The 25,243-nt window shown below is 40.0% G+C and overlaps 1 protein-coding gene across 1 annotated transcript in view; it reads right to left on the bottom strand.

Annotated features, from left to right (window-relative positions):
• Nucleotides 1-347: 347 nt before the first annotated feature.
• The window catches only part of HIPK1 (homeodomain interacting protein kinase 1), a 46,813-nt gene continuing 21,917 nt past the window's right edge, over nucleotides 348-25,243 (bottom strand). Inside the window, exons 3-16 of the mRNA XM_006865891.1 lie at nucleotides 24,703-24,826; nucleotides 21,496-21,615; nucleotides 19,129-19,215; nucleotides 16,975-17,159; nucleotides 16,515-16,677; nucleotides 15,244-15,472; nucleotides 11,705-11,826; nucleotides 10,664-10,798; nucleotides 7,887-8,029; nucleotides 7,270-7,452; nucleotides 6,249-6,455; nucleotides 4,392-4,633; nucleotides 2,387-2,517; nucleotides 348-1,183 (exon numbers count right to left, since the gene is read on the bottom strand). Coding sequence (XP_006865953.1) covers nucleotides 695-1,183; nucleotides 2,387-2,517; nucleotides 4,392-4,633; nucleotides 6,249-6,455; nucleotides 7,270-7,452; nucleotides 7,887-8,029; nucleotides 10,664-10,798; nucleotides 11,705-11,826; nucleotides 15,244-15,472; nucleotides 16,515-16,677; nucleotides 16,975-17,159; nucleotides 19,129-19,215; nucleotides 21,496-21,615; nucleotides 24,703-24,826 — 2,560 coding nt within the window. The 3' untranslated portion in view covers nucleotides 348-694. The remainder of the gene's footprint in view (nucleotides 1,184-2,386; nucleotides 2,518-4,391; nucleotides 4,634-6,248; nucleotides 6,456-7,269; nucleotides 7,453-7,886; nucleotides 8,030-10,663; nucleotides 10,799-11,704; nucleotides 11,827-15,243; nucleotides 15,473-16,514; nucleotides 16,678-16,974; nucleotides 17,160-19,128; nucleotides 19,216-21,495; nucleotides 21,616-24,702; nucleotides 24,827-25,243) is intronic.

Below are 25,243 nucleotides of genomic sequence, written 5' to 3' on the forward strand. Positions count from 1 at the left end.
AACAGTAACCCAAACAGGAGGCCAGTTTGCAAGAAACAACTGCCCATTAAATATAATAGGGACACAAAAACACTCTAAGTTGAAATGTCCTATAAACCAAGATGACTCCTCTCCCCATCAAATTTCTAAGAAAAATGCCTGATAGCAAATACAGACGTGTGCCTGTTGCTTTGAAAATAAAATAGGCAAATAGGTCTGGTTTTCAACCAAACCAAAAAAACAAAAAGTAATTGGTTTTTCTTTTCTCACTTATTGTATTTCAAATCCTTTTATCATATCAGGATCTTTCCTCTGCCCAGCAATTGCAATAAAACAAAGTTAAATGAAGAGGGACTTCATTTGTTTTAAAAAGCATTTATAGACATCAAGTCAGAGACACAAAAGATTCTTTAAAGGGTAACTTCAGAACGGTCTCTCTCCCTTGGCGATTATGCAGAAGGGCATCTGAATGCTTCCCTATACCAAAAATGCTGTCACAAAAATAATTAAAAAACAGGGCAGACTCGGGAGACTACAACAATGCAGTCAACACTGAGACAGGTTTCCCAGAGAAAAAGCTGCTGCTTCAGTGGGCCCCTGCACAACAAATTGCTGGCTAAGGAGTTTGAAGAGGGTAAGAGAGGAGCTCACCAGAGTCCATTAACGTAGGGCCAGGGCCAGGCAGCCACGGCCCCTCCTCTCACAAGCTCACCAACTACAAGTAGGAATACTGGCTGATCTTTGTAGGACTCAGAGGGTATCCAGTGTAAATTGTTGAGCCTCGGGAAGACCCAATGTAGGACTGGGTGGCAAACTGGTGTTGGTACTGAGCGGGAGCCACGCTGGCAGAAGTGAGGAGGCTGGGCCCAACGCTGACAGGGCCCTGGTGGACCAGAGTGCTAGGGTGGGTGGTGTAGGCTGCAGCATGTCTTGAGGAGCCTTGGGGAGAGAAAAGATGAGCAATGGAGCTGGTGGAGCCCAATGCAGCTGCAGAGGTAGGAGCAGCATACGTATACAGGTGAGGCTGGCTTGGCAGGTGAGCAGGGGCTGGGGCCAAGTGTGGGTGCCCCGTCGAGTGTAGTGGGCTGCCATGCTGGAAGGCGTAGGGGGCTTGGGACAGCGGGGCCACAAATGCCTGCTGCCTGCGGGGGGCAGGGTTGCTGCTTCTCTCTTGCGAGGTTGGAGCGGTCGATGACTGCTGATTCTGGAAGGAGGAAGAAGGGCATGAGGAATCTTGAGGTCACTGTGATTTAGGGCATCAGCGATAGACTTGAGAGTTGAGTTTCTGACTTGGACTGTGTCTGGACTGCCACAGCACAGAATCTCCCAGGCTGGTAATGCTGCCAGGGTAGATCCTAACACAGCTAGTAGCAGCTTGCTCTTAAATATGACAGGGCAAGGGGGAATCAAGAGCACGGTAAGCTACCCAGTCCTGTAAGTTAATAACTGTTGACTCAACTCACCCTATTTGGCATCAATGAATTTGAATTTTTCCTAACCTTTCTTTCCTGCCATAGGTTTCTTTTGGTCTCCTCTCAGTTCTTCGTATTTCGCTTGAAATGTGGAGCCTAAAACACATGCACTAACTCAAGCTTACATGTACCTGCATGTATGCACATTCACACACTCTGGCTCTCTTTCACACACACATACACAAACCCAGAGTTACAACCTGGTATTTACACGTTCACATTACTGGCAGTCATCATAACAACCACCAGAATTTTAGTTGAAGAAAGAAAGAATGAATACAAATAGAAGGAAGTAACCCTTCCTCCCCACGCATTACAGGATAAAATAGGGAAATTCGCAAATCTCAGCCTTTAGCAACAAGTAGTGGAGTCCTGGTGTGGTGCTGTAGGATAAGCATTGGACCACAAGATCGGTTTGAATGCAAGGTCGGCGGTTCAAATCCACCAGCCGCCCCTCAGAACTCCTGCACAGGGTCACTAAGAGTCGAAATGGACTCAACAGCACTAAACGGCAATACTCGACCCAGGTGATTAAGTGGCCTGAAAGTTTTTCACTGTCTCTTGACTCCAATAAACAGAGGGAGGCTCAGGCTATTTATGGCCTGGGAGATAAAGGAAGAGAAGCCAGTGTCAACGTGGCAAAGCATGTGATATTGTAGAACCAGGCAATGACTAAAGTATCCTTAGCTCTTTCTAAATTTCAGACATTTCTCTTCCAAGAGAGTGGAAAACCTGGAGTTCAGTACACATCATCCCAACACACTCAAGAAGGGATGCTGAGCCAGCACACACGACGCAGGCCACACAACACCAAATGGTTTCACACGAAAGGGGCTCCACTTGACTTTATTCAGCAGTTCAGCCAGGATGGGGGTTCTCCAGAGAGGAACAATAGAGAGGGGCCCCAACAGAAGGCAGCAGCCCCTAGCGCTTACCTGGCTAAGGTTGAGTGGCTGCGCTGCACTGGTCCCCCCGCGTGGAGCTCGATACCCTGTGGGGGTGACGCAGCATCCAGACGACTGCCCACTCACTGAGGCCACTGGCTTGGTCTTACTGCTCAGGAGACCTAGTAAAGGGTCAGGACTCAGTCATGAGGAAGTATCTGTTCAGCATCACTGAGCCAAACTTCAGGTGGCATCATTAATCATTGCATATTTGTATGTGGTTTTCAAGAGTTGAGGTCTCCTGTGCATCTTAATTTCCTCATTTACTTTCACACCAGCAGAAAAGACTGTGTATTATCCATTTCTTTCCTATCGTACCACAAAGCTCCACACAGGAACTTCAAAAGTACACCTCAGAAAATACTATCTAGTCTCCTTGCTATGTGTAAGGAAATACTGGAAATGCAAGCAAAAATAAGATACAGTCCCTGGCCACAAGGGACCTGGTATTTACAGGTCCTATATGGGAAGGGTTAAAATCAGTACAGAAAAGGCAACATGCAAGTGAGTAAAAGGTTGGTAAATTTCGAGATACTGAAGTGTCAAAGGGTTTAAGGCAAGGTTATATCTGGTTGGGCATTTGCTGTCTTCATATTCTAAGAAACTGAAGAATAGCTGAATGCAAAGTTAAGATAAATTTTCAAAAAATTTCTTCTTTTATCTGTATTCCCTCTCTCTTACACACATACACACAAAAACCCAAAAAACGAAAGTATATATTAAGTGAGTTGTAGAGTACTGGTGTGGTGCTGTGGATTAATGCGCCAGACTACAAAGCTGTTTGAACTGCAAGGTCAGTGGTTCAAGCTCACCACCTGCTCCTCAGAAACCCTATACAGGGTCACTATGGGTCACAACTGACTCAACTGCACTTAACAACAACAGGGTAGTCCATATACTTTGGAACCAACTGTGGACAGAGCTCCCAATAATTCTGTCAGGAACTTTTGCCTTGTCTGAAACAGGACAGTTGTCTACTTCTGAAGAGAGCCACACTGAATCGTAAAACAAAACCAGTTTCCATCAATCTTGCGCTGACTCATGGCAATCCCACATGTGTCAAAATAAAACTCTGCTCCATACAGTGTTTCAATTGCTCAGTTTTTGGAAGTAGACAACCAGACTTTTCTTCCAAGTGGCCTCTGGGTGAATGCAAACCTTCAACCTGTCAGTTAACAGCCTGACAATACACTTTCAAATTAGAATGCTGTTTGTGTCTAAAGCACTAACATAATCCATATAGGAAATCATACCGCAAGTATGGCACAGATGGAAACTCGCAACACTAAAAATGCTCCTTTTCCTTGGTGTGGAGCACCACTGCGCACTGACTAGATGCAGCAGATTCCAAGGCTTTTGGGGATGACTAAACCACACTGGTCCTTAACTCACTGCAGGTCTACCACCAACAAACATTTCTATTGGGAAGTTATGTGAGTGAAAAGCACTCTTCTATTATTGTAACTAGCACTACCCAACAATACAGTCACTGGACTAGGGACCATAAGGCTAGCATCTACCAGGGCAAATTGAAGGACATAATCAAGTTGTAATAAAACCAATGAAGACACCAGAGCTACGACATTTAGTGAGAAAAGATCTAAAGGACACAGTATATGCCAGAAAACATTTGCAGTTATTTTTACTGTGATCAATTCCTGTCCAACTTCTGTATTGTCACAGAATTTGATTTGTGACAAATCTAACTGCCTGCTAATCCTCCCTGCCACATATGTCCGCTTCAACTTTTCTTATCAACTGTGAATGTGTTTCTAAAATGACAAACTCATTTTAACATGATATAAACAAAATGAAACAAGATAAACTGATAGCCAAAACTAGTTTCCAACTACACAGAACCGATGTCTGAACTAAGCATTTGTTAAGAATATCTGCGCTGCTAGTCTCTACATCACTGGTATGTAAGTAATTCCGAGTCACTTACAGCAGATAAAGCACATAAAGAGTTGAGTTCTAGCTATGACGTTAAACTCACCTGAGGCCTGGGTTGCTACAGTGCAGTCACCAAGCTGAGTTTTCAGTGGAGGCACAATGATGGTGCGGGTACCAGTGCCATCTGCCACGACTCTGCCAGGCCCCTCCAGAAGAGGGCCGCTATTGGCCCGGAGAGCACTCATGGTATCAGTGGAATACGGGCTGCTCAAGGAAGAGTCGGAGTCTGGAGAATCATTAACCGTGACGTAACTGATGACGTTGGACCTTGGCTTCAGGCCAGAGCTGAGGAGAAGAGAACACATGAAAGTTCTACTGCCCTTTCAGCAATGTAGCTGAGCCTCCAAACCTCCCAGGATACAATGATGGCAATGACAGAAGCTGTAATAATAGGAGCAGCACAATTCTGAGTGCTTGTTACGTATCAGCCATTTTTCTTACACTCCACCTACGTCTCAGAGTCCTCACAACAATCCTATGACGTAGGTTCAATTATGCCCATTTTGGAGAGGAGGCAATTGGGGCATACAAGGTTAAGCAACTTGTCCAAGGTCCCACATGGATAAATGCTATAGAGAAGATTTAGACCCAGGACAGATGACTCGAGTCCACACCTCTAGCAACTACACCCCATGCTGCCTCTTGGCCATTCCCAAGTACCATTAGTATTATCTTTCAAACGATTTTGTTTTTGTTGTTGTTGGGAACATACGCAGCAAAGTATATACCAACACAACAGTTTCTACATACACTATTCAGCCACACTGTTTACATTCTTGAAGTTTCCCATGTACGACTATTTTAAAGATATTCTTCTGAGATTGCTTTTTGCAGATCACCCCTCTAGAATATAAACAGTTCCTTACTGCATCAATTCAGACATCTCTCAAACTCGCCAGTCACTCCTCGGAGACCCTATATAGGGTAGCTATGACTCAGAACTAATTCAACAGTACTTAACAACAGCAGGTCATTTTTCCTCACTGAAAGGTTCACTATTTCTCTCTTCCCCAATCAGTCCCATGGCCACTTTTCAAATTTAGTTTCAAGTCGATCATTTTACAAATATGAAACGCTCTATTCTAATTTTGTTATTTCAAGTTCATTTAAACTTTATTTATCTACGACTCTGTCTGTCTCGATGGCACTTAACAACAACAAAGGTCTCTTAAATTGCTTTCACGTGTGAATTTTAGATCCTTCAATGAAAAGCAGGGCCATTTCCTCCTCTGTGCGCTAACAGCACAAGTCCAATGAAGGTAACTGCACACATCAAGAGAACTGACTGTGCTCACACTTTGAGAGAGAGGTGTGAGTGAGGCACAGGTTTTAAGCATATCACTCTCTTAGCCAACTGCCCACTTACAGACTTGGACTAAAAGATGGGGTAAGAGAATATAATCTGGTACTTTGTTAGTTAAGCATTTTAGGTCATATAGCAGGTGCTGGGGTGTATGTGTATAGGAGTAGACCTCCTTATGTTTCATCTCTTCCAGAGGCCCTTTCAGATTAAGCAATTGCATTCTGGAACTCATGAGTTTCAAGTAATCTCTTATTCACCTACTCATTCCAATTAACTATGGTATCTGTTTTCAGATTATGACAATCCTTGAAGGCAGGACCTTTTTTTGTAATATAGACAAGCCAGAGTAGCCTGTCTACTTAATATAAATCTGTTCTCTAATACATCTGCAAACTGACTTAATTGATGAACATAAATACTATTATTTTTAATTTTTAAAAGAAACCACAACTATATAATCCTTTAAGAAACTCACACAAAACCAAAATATCTGTTTTTAATTCTTTCTTTCATAGCCCAAGCTGGGCCACTTGCCTAAAGCCAACCGTCTAAATGGGTCCACATTGCAAAGCTAGGGAACCATTGCACCTGTCTTACCTATTGGGCTTGAACTTGTTGTCCTCTTCTTCATCAGTGTCACTGCGGATAGTGATGACACTCACAGGAGGGCTGGGAGTGTCTGGAATGATGATGGGCTGATGCTGATCTTGCACAGGGACTAGGGAATTATAAGAAGACGTGGTACGAAGGGGACTGCTTCCAACCAGAGAATAGACTTGAGAAGGTAAAACGTCCAGAGAGGACCTGCAGGAAAGGGTCACAAGGAAATACTGCTCAATTCTTGCCCTTAAAAGTGTACTTCCCTTCCCTAGAGCGCTTTTCATTTGTTCTTTGATTCCCTTTTTACTCGCCATTAAGCTGATGCACTTAACTATATAAATTCCAGTGAAAAAGAAACTAAGCACTCTGGCCAGGGTTTCCAGGCACAAGAGCAGCAGAATGCAAATGGAATTTTATTTTTGAATGCTCTTTAACTAACTCAGTCAAGTTTCACTATGTAAAGTGGGCAGAGAAATAAAAACATCAGCATAAAGAATGCCTGGATTCCAAGTGGTAGCAGAGAGTTACAATGGTTATAACCAGGACACAGCTGTTTGGGTGAACAGAAGGAAAAGTCAGCTCTTCCTCAATTTGGCAGGTACTCTTTCTCAATTTGTAGGATAAGCCCTGGATTACTAATGGCAAGGTTGGCAGTTCACGGAAAAAGATGGGGCCTTCTGCTCCCTTAAAGATTTACAGCCTCAGAAATTCTATATAGGGTCACTATGAGTCGTGCTGTGGCACTGTGCATTAATGCACTGGACTGCAAGGTCAGCTTGAACTACAATGTCAGCAGTTCAAGCTCACCAGCTGCTCCCTGGAAACCCTATCCAGGGTTGCTATGAGTTGGAACTGACTCGACGGCACATAACAAGAACATGATTTGAAATTGACTTGATGACAGTGGGATTGGCTGCTGCTTTATACCAGAAGTATCTATACCACAACATTCTAAATGCCAGGCAGCAGCTCTCTCAGACCGGCATACTTTTAACCATCAGCTCTAACAAAGACTTACTTAGATGAGACTGCAGCAGACTGCTTATTCTTCTTTGAAGGGAGAGAACTAGATTGTTGCTGTCTGACAACATGGGCGACACCAACATTCAGGGGCTGGGCAGTGGCCAGCGTCACGTGGTTCGTCAGCAGGGATGGCTGCTGCATGATAGTGCTATACTGGTTGCCATGAGAATGGGCGTTCCTGGGGCAACAGACAGAAACAGAGAGGAGTGAATCCAAAACCCACTGGGGACTCAGGCCCAAAATGGGTATTAAAAGCAACTAAAGCAGCCAAATATAGCTGCATTCTATTTTTAAAGTTAGGGACCTGGATTACAAAGCTTTGGGATCTTAATGTATGGTTCCTAAGTGCTTAAAAGTTTCTTGAAATCTAAAGTACTGAAATCCAGAGAAATGATTCCTGATCTTAGACCGTACTATGACTTTCCTTTATTCTTAGTGTTCTTATAACTCCATCTCCTGGCCAAAGATGGGTGATTTACTTCAGGAATTTCAAATAAGAGATAAACTTCTTTCCTACCCTCCCTCCCCAATGTCTCCAGATCATCAAGTGCTCCAATCCTAAGAGAGTTGGCCTTAAAGATCACCCAGAGAAAAACGCAGGGCATGACTTGCCTCCAATCAGCTAGTTGCTGGCCACTCCCCATGGCCTCTGGAATCACTGCTGTGGGCTGAACAGAGTTGTGGAGAGCTACTCCAGGCAACTGTTGCCAAGTTGAAGGCAGGAGAATTTGCTGCGTTCCTCCAGGCCAAGCTTGCTGTAAAAAAAAAACACACACAGAGACCCAACACTTGACTCATTTTTGGCTTTTTCTTCTGTTTTTTAGATGAAAGAAAAATGAAGAAGTTGCATGTAGATTGTTAACTTGCAGAGATTAAAAAAGAAAGGTCAGAGGGGCTCAAGGTTACAAATCTTATCAATAGGGAAGGAGAATATACTGCTTTCTCTTGGCCACCTCCCATAACCTGACCACCAGGGGATTAAAGAAAAGAAGAGCCCCATGGTAAGAGTTTCTATTGTACACAGAGGACAGGAATCTGAAAGTCCAGAAGTAGGCTCTGTTTAAATGTTGGAGTATCGTTTTAACAAAGATTGTAATATATATTCCTAGAAAGAGTTAAGAGAACTCCCTTGAGATTAAAATCAGGAATACTCAATTTTGAGTTCCAATCAGATAAGTCATCAGGTCAATTCAGCCGTAAAACAAAGGGCAGAATTGTTCACTTTTTCAAAAGGGTAGTACTTGGAAAATGGAGTCAGATGTGGATGACCAAAGGCCAAAGTCCTTTGGCAAACGAGCTTATGCTAGCAAGAGAAAGCTAACCTCATCTTTTATAGCCATACAGCAGAATTTTAAAATACAGCAATAAGTAAAATATTTAAGAAACAGATGCAAAGTACATCATATTTTGTTTTTCTTAGTTACCTAAGGTATATTTCAGTCATTTTAAGTATCATTTATAGAAATAGACTTGAACATAAAAACTAATCATTACACACAAATACCTCATTTCTAGTTTTTAACAAGCCATGTCACTTGCCATAGACTGAGCATCAAATGTGTTTTCTGTACTTGTTACTCACAGAAATTCTGGTATTTTCTAAGAAAATAGGAACAGATTTGGAAATTTGCTTTTTAAACGTGAATTTCTGCAGTACAATCACCTACAATGCTTGGGTACATATGGTTCTGTTTCTTGGACTTTGAACTGAAAAACCATCAACACACACTGTTTAAAAATATTTCTGCAAGTAACAGATCCACTTGTTACAAATACTGGTTCCAAACAAGAAGCCTTCAAAGCAGAGAAACTGCAAACACGTCTGCTACCAAATGCAGAATTTAAAACAAAACAAAACAAAACAAAAAATAAGAGAAGTATGTTAAGTCACACCATGCGTCTTTCCATAAGCCAACACCTGCACAAGACAAAGCATGTAGTTTAATACAGAGCAAGAAATAACATTTCAACGTGAGGCAGAAATCTGGCGTTCCAAGCGACGAACTGTTTTGACAGAGGAAGGACAAAAATATGCAAAGCTTAGCAAATGGCTAATGCAAACTTAAGAGAAGCAGCAAAGGAGAAGTGTCAATTGACGTTTCCAACCTTGAAACCATAGGTGAGCAAGTGTCTTGGATCAGCCAAGGTTGGGAAATAATCTGACTCCCTTGCACTCAGGTTTTATAATTATTTTGGAGGTGATAAAGCCCTTTAAACTGGAAACAGAACAAATCCCAACAACCAAAGTATGTTTCTGGAAGTGTTTTCAGTCACATGAATACTTGAGAAACAAAAAAAGATGTATTTAAGGCTACTTTGAAAGATATAGATATATCAGGATTCAAAAATATCAATTCAGTTTTTTAGTGCTTACCTAATTTGAAGTTTTAAGTAATCAAATATGCTGGATCTCCAATAAGCAATTCTACCTCCCCAAAGAAACCAAACACATCCAAAAATCACTGTTAAGGTGACAGATCCTAAAATACAACTGAAAGCCCTGCTTATTTGTTTGTTCTGTCTCTAAGCCCCTACTAGCACATTTGCGATTGTAGTCAGTCATTTTCTCCATGACTTAGGGTAACAAAGGTATCATACTTATATAAAGTTTGTTGGCCATATTTTCACCTGTGCATAAAGATCTATTTGTAAAGTAATTTCTCTATAAAGCCCTAAAAATTAGCTCACCTTTAATTTCAATCAACAAATGAAATATGATCTAGAGGTATTCTAAAGGGAACATTTTTAAATGCATAGGAGCTGCCATTGATCATGAGTAGCAAAAAGAGCTATCTTCATGATAACCACTGAAGGAAGGTTAATATCAACTACAAAAGCTATAAATTAAGAGCATCTTAAGCATTTCTACATGCACAGAAGTTTTAAAAGCTTAAAAGAGCAAAATAAAGAAGGAAGCTAACTTGCCAAGGAGTTCAAGTTTTGGCCATCCGGGTACCTGTAGCAGAGCCAAACTAAAGGCCATTTCCTTCATTCTCAAGACTCAGAGGGTAAAAGACAGGGCAGAAAGCAGATAGCAGTGTTGAAGCTCTTCTGAGGCTACACCAAGAGCTTTTATCACACTAAGCTGGCAAAGAAGAATCAAGGGAACTGGCTCTTTACAGAGCCACAGTGAACATCAGAGTCAAACAGTGCTTCAGCCAATGTTGGGAAGGAAAACAATGAAACATTAAAGATGTAGCAAGAACACAGCCACAAGATGGCACATGCTTCCATGCCCTCTGCAAAGTCTAAGTTAAACTGTTTTGGGTTTTTTTTTTTTTTTTTTTTTTCTTTGAAAAATGAGAAAACAGAACAAAAACGAACAGGAAAAAATAAAAAAAGAAACCAAAGAAACTCCGTTAGTAACACAATCAAGTGAGGGGAATTACCAGTACAGCGGCAGTCTGTTCAACCAGCGCCGGCCGGCCGGCTGCGCAGCTCAGAGTAAAGGGCACCGCATACTGCGGTGTGATGGTGGCTACTTGAGGGTGGAGAGTTGCTACCATTAGTGGTGTACAGCTTCCCTGAAACGTAGATCAGGCAGGTGAGTGAAACAAACACGGTGGCAGGTTATCTGGGTTCAGATGGGTTCTCATTCCCCCCAAGTTATTACCGACAGTAAACAGTAATTTCATATCACCTAAGTACATGTGCCAAACACAACCTTCCCCTTCAACTCTGCATGGCATTCGCCCACCAGGTCAAACGTCAAAAAAAAACCTGGGCCAGATTCAGAGGATCAGTTCTACAAAAGTCAGTTAACAAAGGCATCTATTAAGGATCCCTCCTCCCTCCTTATCCTCCTCCTCCTCACAAAATACCGTTTCTAGATTTCAGAGTTTTCTATGTGTCATGGTCTACAAGCATTTACATACAGAATTTAAAATAAAATGTTTGTTGCTTATATAAACACATCATGATTTTTATGGATCATCTTAGTCACATGTTCCATGGCAAGTGTAAAGTTCTAAAGCCTTCGACAGCGTGGTTCAACAGAGGAATGAAGGAATGCAATACTTGAAGAGGCATGCGGATGGGACCCAGCCTCTCTACTGTGATTAGATTGTGAAAGAGTAAAGCCACAGGGCCACTAAGTAAGCGAGAGCTTGGGAACTTCATATTCTAGAATCATGGGTCACCTGTGTACTATTCTGCCTGTAAGTGCTCTGAGGTAAAAAATTAACTTTATCCCTCAAATTTGGAGTGCACTTTCTCAGAAGATAAATTCTCAACGTCTCTGCAAGTCTAAGGAAGATGCTGACAGTATCGGGAATGAGTATACTGTCCCATGAAGGTGTTTCATTTTTAAGTCCACTGAATCATGACCAAGAAAGACCTTTCCATAAAGCAAATACCACCTCTAGGACAAAATATCTGATTCTCCACAGTCCTTCAGCAATACTGAGTATCCAAGTTGCTCTGGCTTTTACCTGTGTAAGAACTCCTGACTGAATCTGTAGTGGCTGAGCAGCCGGTGCCTGGGGTACAATGGGGACAGCATTATCCATCCTCACAGGGAATCCAGAATGTTTTGTTGTTGCTTGTAGCCCAGCTGTTGGAAACAATATCACAATTCAACTGTTTTGCTAGGTCTGAAGTTCTTATTTGGTTTAGTTTTTGTTGTTGTTGTTGTTTGTTCTTTGCTTTTCTGCTCACATAATCTAATATTCAGATTTTAATCTTAGACATTTAAGGCCAAAAGGTACATACAAGTTTTGGGAGTTAAAAAAATGAGACTTGATTCCTTTCAAGTTACAGTAGTAAGAAGATACATGATACAAGGAAGGCTAGTTTAAGACAATTCTAAATTCTTTATTTAAAAAAAAAAAAAAAAACACACCCAACCAGCCAAACCCAAAAAACCCCTCTTAGCAAATTATATTTACCTTTTAATACACTAGGGGATATTTTTGTTTGTTTTTTTAAACTGTAATTTATTAAAAGCAAAGTTGTGAATATAATTGTAATTTTTGGCTAACTAGATTAGAAAAAAATGTAAGAAACTCATTAATTTATACTCCAAGTTATCCTGTGCTTAAAGTGTTTTAAGTGGATGTTTCCCCCCATTCCTCAAATGTAATTCAGTTCACAAATTAGTCATTCATTTTATTTTTAACTAGTATGTGAACTGAAGAAATCTTTCAAAAACAAAAGTAGTTTAAAAAATATAGGCACTTTAGTTTTATGGCCACACTTTCTATTTTCAAAATTTGCTCTTGTAAAATGACAGATTTCTAATTTGTCTCTTTTCTGGCTAATGGACAGCTATAGAAATCAAGAACTCTTTGCTGTTATAGCAGCTGATTTTTTTTTAAACATTTCCATGAAACTCTTACTATGTCAGCTTCACTCTACTGTGACCATCTTTAAAAAACTGACCAGGTCTCACTTATCTCACTTATATGTTCTGAGCACAAATATTAAATCAATGTTTCCTACAAACAGGAATGGCTTCTCTGTAGGATAAGCACTGGACAGCGAACCACAAGGCCAGCAATTCACGCCCATCAGCCTCTCCAAAGGAGAAAGATGAAGCCTTCTGCTCCTGCAAACATTCACAGCCTCAGAGATCCTACACAGTACACTATAATAGTACTTCCTTCTGCCAAGAGTTAAGAAGACAGACTACCAAGCTCTCTTCTAAACCTACCTATCAAAACTTTCAATGTAGAGAATTTTCTGTTTTTCTTATGCCTCCCATTCACTAATTTTGTTGCAATTTTGTTAGTGAAGACTGGCCCATTTTAATGAGAAAATTCCTTCATTTTCTAAACTATCATCAACCAATTTATCTTAATATTGTTATAGAAGTGTCATATAAGTAAAAGTCATCAACCCTAATACTGTTGCTTTAGCAAATCAATCTTTAATTTTCCATTTCAGTAATTTACAAGCAGACAGACATAAAGTAAAATATAGTCTTCAAGAAATATGCAAGATAAAAGTGACTAATAAAACCTGAACTGAAACATTCGAAAAGGAACTTTGTAAAAATATGCTACTTCTATTAATTTTTTAAAAAAGGGTCATCAATCTAAATATCAAGATACTTAAATGCTATTCATGCTTTCTTAGTGCACACTATTATGAAAACTAAACAAGATAAAAAATCTTGTCTATATCCCTAGGACACATGGCTAACTCTAAGATGTTAGTCTTCAAATAACCTCCTGCAAACTGGAGGAATGAAGGAAGGGAAATTTCAGGAGGTGATAATGGTCACTAATGGAGGTAATAGCACTGAGTAATACATATTAGGTGGCAGCAGCATCTGAATTTTAACGCTCCTTTTTTTATTTGGAAATTAAAATTTTTATGTTACTTAGTGTCTCAGATTATTTACACTTCCTACATAAGGAGGAATTTTCCAAGAGCTCATACTTACCTAATTATACCAAAAGGGGATATCCCACTCCCCCTACTTCAGTTTAATATTTTGTTTTGTTAAGTGAACTCAACAGTTTTTTTTCTTAAGTAGCAACTGAGAAGAAGCAGAAAACTTCAGAGTCCACATCTGAAAATTATCCCAATGAAACTCTTATTTTGGAAAAGTGGGAGTGAGAATGAGAGGCTAGTTTGCTAAGTTTAGTAGAAGCATAACTCAACTTATAATAACCCAAAGTATAGAATCTACTATTATGAAGCATATGCAAAAATCATTTGGTTAAGTTACGCTAAATTTGCATTTACAGGTTTTGAATCTGCTCCTCCGCTCTCCCTGGGGTTTCTCCCTGGTTTACATCGCTATCGCTCTCCTGTCCTCCCGGTAATCTTTCAGTCTCCCCTATCCCCTCTTTTCCTTCTGCTTGCTCCGACTCTGTCAGAAACCAAAAACAAAAGAGTCACAATCAGTAAGTAACTCAAGTAAAAAAATAAAAATGCAACCCACTTCTATGTAAAGTGCCACGTGAAGCCTGGCTGTGGCCCATGAGTACTAAACGCTTCCAACTACAGAAGCCAAGGGAGTTGTTAGGAAATCTCCTTAAAATAATCCAACCTTTTAAATGTTCACTAATCAAGAAATATACATTTCCCATATTTCATGAGAAAAAAATAAATAAAAGACCTGGACAGACTGGCTTCCAGTACTGCAATGAAAAAATGAGGAAGGACGGAAATGTGAATCAAAATCTTACTGCAACGCTGGAGACAGAGCCTCCGTTCTCAGCTATTCTGTTCCACTGTGGTTTTGCAGGAATGACAGGACTCAGAAGCTGAAGCAGATAATCCTAATGCCTTCCCCGCATAAGCATTTCAGCTTGTAGAATGAGCTTGATTTCTCTGAATGTGCTTTTAAGGGGTTTCCACATTCTTAAGTATGATACATACATTTCAAAATGAAATTGCCTTGTATTTGGAACACTTTTATTTTCAATGAAATCATGTAAGAAATGAAGATTCAATATATAGCAATTCTATTTACAATCAATTTTTCCAAGATGTATATGTTTTGCATATTGAAAACAAATAAGATATATGACAGTAAGACAAGGCCTCAATGGGCAAGAAAATTAGGCAATTTAATGAAGGAAATACTAATTGAGCTACCAACATTGTGTCAGAGAGTACTATAATTGATAGTAACTGATATCAAAAGTCGAAACCCACGATGACGTGGAGAGATGGAGCAGTTGGGGACTTTAGATCCAGAGAGGGAGAGGGGCTGTGTGCTGATGACTGGGGGGCAGGCTTGCAGGGTATAACCTTTGGTTCTTTGATGGTGCATGGAGGGGATTGTAACCATGGAAGTGAAATAATATACAACAGGATGAATGTAAAACTAATGTTCTCCCATGTAAACTATCACATAATTCACAATAAAACATTAAAAAAAAAAGTCGAAATCCACTTTCTCAGCTCACTTCAGTTTAAATGTATCAAAACAATGAAAGAACTAGATACCTGAAATAAGAACTAAAGCAGGTAGGTCTGATAAAATACAGTATAATATAGGAGTTTCCCCACTTACTTTGAAAAGCAGGCGGACACACTATAAATGTTTGTTGGAATGGATCTGTCTGAGTGCAAATCTGGGTGGTTCCAGGCTGCAAGGAAACCCCCTGCTGGGCAACTCCAGCAACCGGTGGGGCAGCAGACGACGGGTACAGAGCAGACTGGTAGTTTAGCAGTGAGACGTCTGAATTAGCCAGAGAAAGAGTAGCAGCTGCTGCAGTAGAACTGGAAGCTAGAACACTGGCCTAAAAGCAAAAGATCATACTTGTATAAGTGGTATATGGTAGAAATAATATTGTTCTCATAAAACAGAATCTATCTAGAAAAGCTTAGAACAAAATTTAAAAATATGTTACCTGTCTTTGAAATTAAGAAATCGAGATTTCCCAATCTTTACAAAGTATTATATGATCAAATAAGCAACCAAAGAACCGAAAATGACCCCCAGACTAAATGAGGTTTATATGCGGGGATTTTAAAACGTTTGTGGGAAAATTCCATTATCTTTTAATTCCATTTCCCACAAAATCTTCATAGCTCCCTCATATAACCCCCAAACTCTTCTTTCTGTGAAAAAAGCTATTGCATGTTGTTGTTGTTGTTGTTGTTAAGTGCCATCGAGTCGGTTTCGACCCATAGCGACCCTGAATAGGGTTTCCGAGGCTGTAAATCTTTACGGGAGCAGATCGCCTCATCTTTCTCCCGCGGAGCAGCTGGTAGTTTCGAACTGCTGACCTTCCGGTTCGCAGCCCAATTCGTAACCACTACGCTACCAGAGCTCCTGCATGTTAGAGCTCATCAAACTTCATAAGCCTACTTTAAAGAAAATCTAAGAAGTTGGGAAGCTTACAGTTTCAGAAACAAACTTAAATGCAAATATCCCTGGTTAGCAAACAAATGTAAAATCACCTCTTACAGTTAATGACTGGAAGCACCCTCAACACTATGTTAAGAGACACATAAAATCTTTCTCTTAACAAGGAGAAGGGAAGCCACTTGGCTAAAATTAGTAGAGCAGCAGTCCCATAGTCAGAAGTACAACAGCCAGGCATAGTCAGGGCTTTGTACCTATTTTTATCACCAAGTGAATGGTAGGCATTAATACTGATGTTTGAATAATATAAATCAGTCTACTCTGGCTTTCCATCACTTTTGCCAAGTAGAAAATGATTAATAAGCAGCAAAGCCACCAAAGCCAAGGCTGGTTTCTTTATCCTCAACCTGCACTCTGATTAGTTTCTTTGCTATCCCTCTTGCCTTGAATTTCCAAAAACATTTACGGAGTACCTGATTGTGCACTGTATTGAGTTGGTTGCTGAAGCTCATGGTTAGATTTGTGCTTGTATTGGGAGCAACATGCGTAGTGAAAGGACTCTTGATCTGACTCACTGTATCATACATGTGAACCCTCCGCTTGCAGATCTCCATGTTCTGAAAACAAGACTTAACACTGAAAAAGAGATAGAAGAGTCATGAAACACCTGCTAGACTTAAACATATAGCAAATAATTCAGGATGAACAGTGATCAAAGTTTTTCTTTCCCATAAGTACTCTCATATAAAATGAATTCGTTTTCATATAACCACAAAGAGGTGAAAAACACATCACTGTTTCATACTCAGGAGAAGAAAAAGCACCAGTGATCCAATATACAAGCACTAAAACAGCTGCTCTGTCTGACTTTAAGAAAGTATCCCGACTGAAAATTAAATCATGGTAAACTGCCCCGTGCAACCCCATACTCACTGATTGCTATGTGGGAAATCCAGAAGGTGAGTCATGGTCACAAACTGATGGTTAAGAGTTTTCAGAGGGTTGATTCTCTTATCTGCATCAATTGTTAGCATTTTTTTTAAGAGATCAATGTATTCTCTTCTATCCGCCTTCTCTGCCAACATGTCTGTTCCTTCTAAGTCTGTAGACATGTTAACCTTTTCAAGAAAAATTGAGACATATCATATGCCACCACTTAAACTTTAATGCTGAAACTAAATAATCTTCTTCCTTTCTAAACTAAATAGTGATCATGAGAGAAAATTGGGGGAATTCTTTTTATTACAGTAAAATCATTTCTGCAGGAGGAAGCTCTTCTTAACGCTATGTAATTAACTAAAACCTTCACCTAAATTTGTTGGTAGAATAAAGCTGAATACATTCATTTTATTCAAAAGTTGGAAGCAAAATGACTGTCTTTTAAATATAAAAGTTTCTATTGTTGAAAATTATTAAATGGCCTAGTAAGTGGAAGGTGTTTAATGTTAGCTCTCATGTAAATACTTACTTAATAGAAAGAGGAAGACTGCATAAACAAGATTTCAAAACACTGATATGCAACAGAATCAGCAAAAACAAGTGAGAAATATATGTTTTAAAGTATCTTTTGTTAGGATTTAAATGTTTCTTAATACATGGCATGGTCCTAATGCAGTTCTCTCTGCAAAAAACTGGGCAAGTGTGGTATAGTAAATTATCTTATGTCTCTTCTAGTCATTGTCTGTAACTCCCACTAAACAACACTGCTGCCCTGCGGAGTCTGGGTAAGAGAAGGTGGGAAAAGACACTGACAGGGTGACATGATCCCGCTATGGATGTTAGAGGTAAATATAATTGTAAAACCTGGAAACTCAAGCATGGGTTTTAAATGAGGCATCTCAGTAGCAGGAGGGGTTTCACATTGCTATCAAACAGGAACCAGGAGCACAGTGTGTCCTTTGGACCCCAAGATCTCTACACACTGAACCTCCTTTACTCAGGGATTGAAAGCTGTGACACCAGAGGGTTGCAGAGAAGTAGCAGCAGCACCAAGAACTGGAGCACAAGACAGAGCAGTGGACTTCCCAGCCCACGAAGCATGTAAAGCTGAATGTAAATGACTTTGGGCAGGAAGCTTGCTTGTAGAGTGGAGTGCCTCCAGGCACTTCAGTGGGGGAGCTAGGTTTGTTGACCCATGGAGTTAGAGCCGAGTGCCTTCAGGCTGAGACATTTGGAGGGGTGATATGTCTTAAGAGCATTCAACAGTGTAGGACCAAAGAGAAGAATCCATTTTGTATATAAGATTTGGCATGTCCTCTAGCTCCAAGAAAATGATATATGTATAAATAGCCAGGCAGCTCAAGGCCAGATGCCAGATGTTTTCCTTTGCCCTAGCCTAAGAACAAAGACCACCAGTCCTGACCAATTAAACTGTAACATCTCATAGTTTGCCCATTGTTAACCAGTCCAAAAATTGTAAAGCTGAGAAACCCGAGCTTGTTTGAAAACTCTATAAAAACCCTGCAGACAAAGGGTTCGGGGCTCTATCCCTGATCCGCTGTGTCGAATGCAGGTAGAGTCCGAGCTCGAACTTGAATAAACGACCCTTGTGCACTTGCATCGGTGTCGGCTCCTTGGTGGTCTTTGGGGGACTCCGAATTCTGGGCATAACAACAGCAGATGACTAGAAAAACTATGCCCTGAGTATCTCTGACACTGAATTGTAATCTGTTAACATATCTAAGAAATCCCATAGCTGTGAGTGTGGTGTCTGAGTCCCATGTGGCCATTGCAATGGATGATCAAGCTCAATAAAGAAGTAGAGAATGCTATGGGCGGGCTAGCTGATGCTTCATACTTTTATATTAAGTTTTATCAGTTACTTCGCTAATAAACCCCATCATCGGGAAAACAAACAAAAAAATTGGGAAGGAACACTAGAAAGACAACAGACTGAATTTGTCATAAGTGGAACTGCAAAGTCAGTCTGAATTACAAGGTTGGTGGTTCAAGCTCACCAATCACTCTATACAGGGTCACTATGGGTCGGAACTGACTCGAAGGCACTTAACAACAACACAGCCAGCAAGGTATGTCTCTGATCGAAGACACATAGATGTCTTGATTTCAAAAACTTTCCATGCTCACCTGAGCCATGTCATCTAAACAGTTAAAAATGTACTTCCGAGCTTCTTTAGATTTTATTCCAGTCTCCAATTCATGTTCTTCAGGTGTCTATAAAATAAGACAAAAAAAAAAATTATATCTCTATAGTATTTTCACATTTTGTTCTAAATTACAGTCAGAATACAAAGAAACAAGAGTCGTCACTTGTCAACCACAGATAGTCAACATAAAAGTCATTTACAACCAGAAAGCCCTCCAATGGAGAGATGTGACCTTGATAATGTGCCCGCCTTTCATAAACAAACACACAACACAATAATAGACCACGAGCCCTGAAGAATGCCAGGTAAGGAGTAACATTACTATTGTTTAACTTAAAGCTACTTTCAAATGAACTGATATTTCAAATGCTAACTGTTCAACAAGCTCAGAAGACAGAGAGCCACAGGATTATCAAATTACTCAGCCTTTTCAAGTTAAAGGGGCAGGAGCAGAAATAAAAAGTATATATTGATTTCAAGAAAACAAGGCATTATGTGGGAAGTTAGAAAAATATGTTGAGTTTTAACATGTTTATTGGTAATTCTCTTAAAAACAGTCATTACTAAATTACTCTAATTTTTAAATAATACTTAATGTTAGTAGCGTAGTGGTTACAAATCGGGCTGCGAACCTTAAGGTCAGCGGTTCGAAACTACGAGTTGCTCCACGGGAGAAAGATGAGGCTTTCTACTCCCGTAAAGATTTACACCCTCGGAAACCCTGTACAGGGTCGCTATGGGTCGGAACCGACTCGATGGCACACAACAACAACAACAATGTTAGTAAGCACTACTCTCTACACCCCTCTCAGCTGCTGATCAAAATACAGAAGGAAAAAAAAAAAAAACTGCAGCCAAGTGAACCAGCACTTAATGTTTTGTTTTTTAACTAAGGTTAAGGCTAAATGGGTACAATGAAATACTTTTCAAAATATTCTCTCCCACAAACATCCTTTCCTCCTCTTTTCTCCCTCCTCACCTCAAAAATTTAATAACTAAACTTCAAATTCAAAAGTATAGGGGATCTGATTGGTGACCACGCTCGTCACCGATAAGGGGAAGTGAGGGGAAAACTGCAATGAAGCTGCAAGCTAAGCCCTACAACGTTCAATAGATTCCTGTGAACCCGGGTGGAGACCTGCTTGGCCAGCAGTGTGGCAAGACCTGGGGACTCTTGGGCACAGAGTCAGTGACATAACCACAAAGGACTAGAGTGGAGAGTGAAGCATCCAGCTGATAAGAAGAGAGGGCATGCACAAGAATACCCACACTTGCAGACAACACCCACTTGACCTGGCTTCAATGACTGGATGATCAGAGCTCAACCAGAAGAAGAAAGAAGAGGAAAAAAAGAGTAATCTGATACAATTTGGTGAACCTGACCTACACCTATAGAGGCAGTAGATCAAAAGAGGGAACAAATCTTCACAGCAAGGATCATTCCCCTCCATACACAGAATAGACAAGGATGGGCAATTTGGACATTGGCTACCCAAAATGGGGGGCCTACAAAGGCAAGAAGTGACTGGCTTACAAGCTTTCAAGAGGGAATCCAGATCCAGAGGGCGTGAAGGAAGGTAGAATCTCCACTGAGTAGTATCCAATCTGTCTAGGCGGGGTTGATGAAATGAAATGCGGATGGGTCTCTTGTGATAAAATAGTGAATAATTGTTATCAGGACTGCTTGTGAGGGTTGAAAATGTAAAGGTAGACGTTTTGTAGTAAGGAGGGGAGTGATTAACTTTTTAGTCTAGAAGCGGAGGTCCCTGGGACCATCAAGAGAGAATAGCGGAGAGTAGGACCCTACCCAGAGAAGCAGTGATGCCTGAGATGGAGGCAGAGACGATGACGTGGAGAAATGGAGCAACTGGGGACTTTAGACACAGAGAAGGAGAGGGGCTGTGTGCTGACAACAGGGGGGCAGGCTTGTAGTGTATACCCTTTGGTTGGTTGATTATGTATGGAGGTGATTGTAACCATGGCAATGAAACAATATATGATAGGATGAATGTAAAACTAATATGCTCCCATGTAAACTATCATATAATTCACAATAAAACATTAAAAAAAAAAAAAAGAAAGAAAGAAATAGGTGACGCTGGTAAGATTGTTCACCCCATAGTACTCAGTCAATGAGGAATAGGGAGGGACTTCTGGGTTAGAAAATAACAATGTTTATAAAACAGCCATGTGGTGTATCTGCCCGTCTTGTCTTCTGGGTTTGGTGCCTGATTTTGCAAAATTGAATAACAATAAAGCCTCACTCTCGTTAAAAAATAAATAAACAAATTTAAATAAAAGTATGGGGGAAAGTGCAGAGATGAGCCATACATTTGGGAAGACCTACCTTTAGTCTCCACAGTGGGTACCCCAAATTAGGATCTCTGTTGAAAAACCTGGTTGTTTTTGTCCCTGCACTGAGAAGATACTCCGCTGGCAGGCCTTGTGTTTGTGAAATGTAACGAATCTGAAACAACAAAACACATCATTTTAGAGTGAACAGAGAAATCATTAAGGATTTTTACATTAAAACATTAATATCTCTAGCCAAGGGAGAAAAGTATCATAAGGAAATGAACTGTTTAATCAAAACAACTAAAATTTTTCTGTAAATACATATATAAGAGGGGGCTTCAAAAAGTTCATGGGAAAAAGCAGAATTGAAAGATAATTAAACTTGCCCACATACTTTCTAAATCCCCCTCACATACTCATTCACTCAGAAGCAATTCTCAACTATCTGTGCAGTAGTTTCCTACTTATAACATCTGCTATTGACAGGGAAACCTGTTTTGAAAATTCTGCTTGCAATCTTTTTTGTTTTGTTAGACTCTTGATACAAAGTTCAAAAATTCAAGATTTCTAAGATAGAACCATTTCAAGAAATAAAAAAAAGGTTTGTATGCCTTAAAAGATATTTTCCTTATATGCTCTATTTTTTCAATCATGTAAGATTAAGAATATATTTTCCTCTAACTCTTGTTAATTTGACCTTTTCTAAATTGCTACAGAAGGAGCTCTGAAAGCATCGTGGTTACAATTGGGCTGCTATCCTCAGGGTCAGCAGTTTGAAACTACCAGCTGTTCCACGGAAGAAAGATGAGGCTTTCTGCTCCCGTAAAGATTTACAGCTTTAGAAACCCTGTGCAGGGTCGCTATGAGTTAGAACCGACTCCACAGCACATAACAACAAAATTGCTACAGAACTTCTCTCTCATACCGTAAATTTTAACAATTAAGCTGTCATGCTTCCCTATCTCATATCAGTAGAGGGATGGTGCCATGTTCATGCATTCAGTCAATGAACACCTACTATGTAGCAGGTCGGCAGTTTTCAAAATGTGGTTTGGACCACTGGAGGATCTCCATGACACTTTCAGGGGGTCTATGGCGTCCTGATGTGGCGCTGTGGGCTAATGCATCAAACTGTAAAGTCGTTTGAACTGCAAGGTCGGTAGTTCAAGCTCACCAGCTGCTTCTTGGAAACCCAATACAGGGTTGCTATGGGTCAGAATCAACTCAACGGCACTTAACAACAACAAATGAAGTCAAAACTATTTTCATAATAATACTAACAAGTTATTTGTCCTTTTCACTTCCTTCTCACAGATGTGTAATAGGGGTCAGAAGATGATACCATTCAACAACAAACAGCAGTAAGACTTCATCACTGCCGCTTTTAGGTAAGACCTTAGGGAACCTCCTGCTAGTTTGCAGTGCAAAATTTTCAGTGGCAGAAGGGTTTCAGCTTTCCTTTACACCTTATTTTTCTTTTCATTATCTTTGCTTCTTATTTAGAGATGATGTGTTATTAAAAGAGAAACATTAATTGGTTACATTGCTCTAATGCTGATGAGATGTGTGCTCCTGTAGTCTTGAGTTTTTATTTCATCTCAGTTTTATTGTTCACACTTGTTTGCTTTTGCAATTATCAAGGAGAACAATGTAATAGGTCATTTTTCTGCTACCCGTTCCCTGGTGTGGCAATGGAGTCCTGGTGTGGTACTGTAGGATAGCACTGGACTGCTAACCACAAGGTCAGTAGTTTATACCCACCAACAGCTCCTCAGAAATCCTATACAGGTCGTTATGAGTCAGAACCAACTCAGTGGCACTTAACACCAACAACCCCTCCATACTATGAATTGCTCTACTTAAGATAAAATTATAGAGAAAAAAGGGAATTTGTAAGAAAGTAAATAAATCTTTACTTCTCACACACCCTGCTGAATTGTTTTCATTCTAGTGCCTAGTATATATTGGTAGATATAAACCACAGTAGTGGTGTTCTGTGGGGTCCTCAACACTGTTTAAGAATGTAGAGTGTTACTGTTGTCAAGTGCCACTGAGTTGGTTCCAACATATAGCAACTCTTTGTAGGGTTTCCAAGGAGCTGCTGGTGGGTTTGAACTGCTGACTTTGTGAGTGGCAGTCCAGTGCTGATCCTACAGCACCGTAACAGGACTATAGTGCCACATTAAGGAGCAGGTGGCAGAAAAATTGCCTCTTATGTTGCTCTCCTTGGTGGGAAGAATTGCAAAAGCAAACAAATATTAAGAATAATATTGAGGGTTTATGAATCCCCTAATATAGTACATGAAACATTGTGTGTGTGTTTGTGTGTATTGTTCAGCATTGTCTCAAAAGGGTCTAAGAGTCAAAAAGGACTGAAAAAAGGAGTATGAAAGAATCAACAGTTTTGGTTAACTAAAACTGAGTTTTGAATGATTTAATCTCCCTCACTTTTTTTTTAATCCCCATCATTTCCTTTCTTTTGGTAAAATAAGGCAGTTATCTTGATTTTTATATAGTAGAAAGAAACATCTTTTAAAACCTGTATTTTATCACAAAGTAGTCCTATCTTTTTTTCATTGAAAATTAAACCCAAATAGTCAAATTTTAAATTGACAAATGCTACATCTACTCCACAGTACAATTGATCAAGGTGTAAGGAAAAACATGGCTACTTTTTCCTTTAAATTATTCAACTACTTAGGAAACTAGGGCATATCTCCTCCTAAAGCTTGCCTCTTTTGAGATGTGTGTGTGAATCCTTTATGAAAATATTTTATATCGCAGATTTCCCTTCTAAATCCTACTTTACAGGGACTCCATACACATCAGTTTCTGGGACCTAGTGTGTTTCAGTTTGACTGTGTGTGTTTCACATATAAAACCAAAATGGTTGCCATTAAGTCGATTCAAGAGCCGACTACTGCCCACTCATTCTTAAAATTCAATTCTTCTTACTTTTCTTTCATTTCTTATCTCAAAAGATACTTTAATTAATAAAAGTGATGTCTCTAGTTAATCATTCCAAAGCTGGAAAAGTACCATCAGGGGTAAAAAAATTTTTTTTCCTTTTGTAGAATTATAAACACAACTTCAAATCAAGAAGGAGACAGAAAAAATTCTATTATTCTATAAACAATTCTCTGTAATTGAATTATTCATCTCTTGGTATCGACCTACTTCCTTAGTACTTCTCTTCCTCTAGAATCTCCTTCACTAGTAGCTATTTGTTCTCTAGTTCCACCCAAGCAAGCACTCTTACCTGATCATATTCTGAAGCACCAGGGTAAAGAGGCCATCCCAGGAACAGCTCGGCTATCACACAGCCCAGTGACCACATATCAATAGCTTCACAAAATGGCAATCCAAGAATAATTTCAGGAGCTCTAACACAAATGAAAAAAAATATGATATAAAAAAATAAACATTTTAGGAAATTATGTTGACCAAGACCTGTTTTAGTACCAGCTAAAGAAGTCCTGGTATGGTGCCGTGGGTAAATGTGCCAGATTGCAAAGCCGTTTGAACCGCAAGGTTGGCAGTTCAAGCTCACCAGCTGCTCCTCGGACACCCTATACAGGGTCACTATGGGTCGGAACTGACTTGACGGCACTTAACAACAACAACAACAAAGGTGTATTTGGAGTCCCGATGTGGCACTGTGGGGTACTGTACTGCAAGGTCCATTTGAACCACAAGGTCAAAAGTTTAAATTCACCAGCCTCTCCTCAGAAATTCCATACAGGGTTGCTCAAAGCCATAACTAACTTTACAGCAATTACCAACAATAACTAAAATGCATT

Source organism: Chrysochloris asiatica, unplaced genomic scaffold (genome assembly GCF_000296735.1).
Source record: "Chrysochloris asiatica unplaced genomic scaffold, ChrAsi1.0 scaffold00085, whole genome shotgun sequence".
Taxonomy (NCBI): Eukaryota; Metazoa; Chordata; class Mammalia; order Afrosoricida; family Chrysochloridae; genus Chrysochloris; species Chrysochloris asiatica.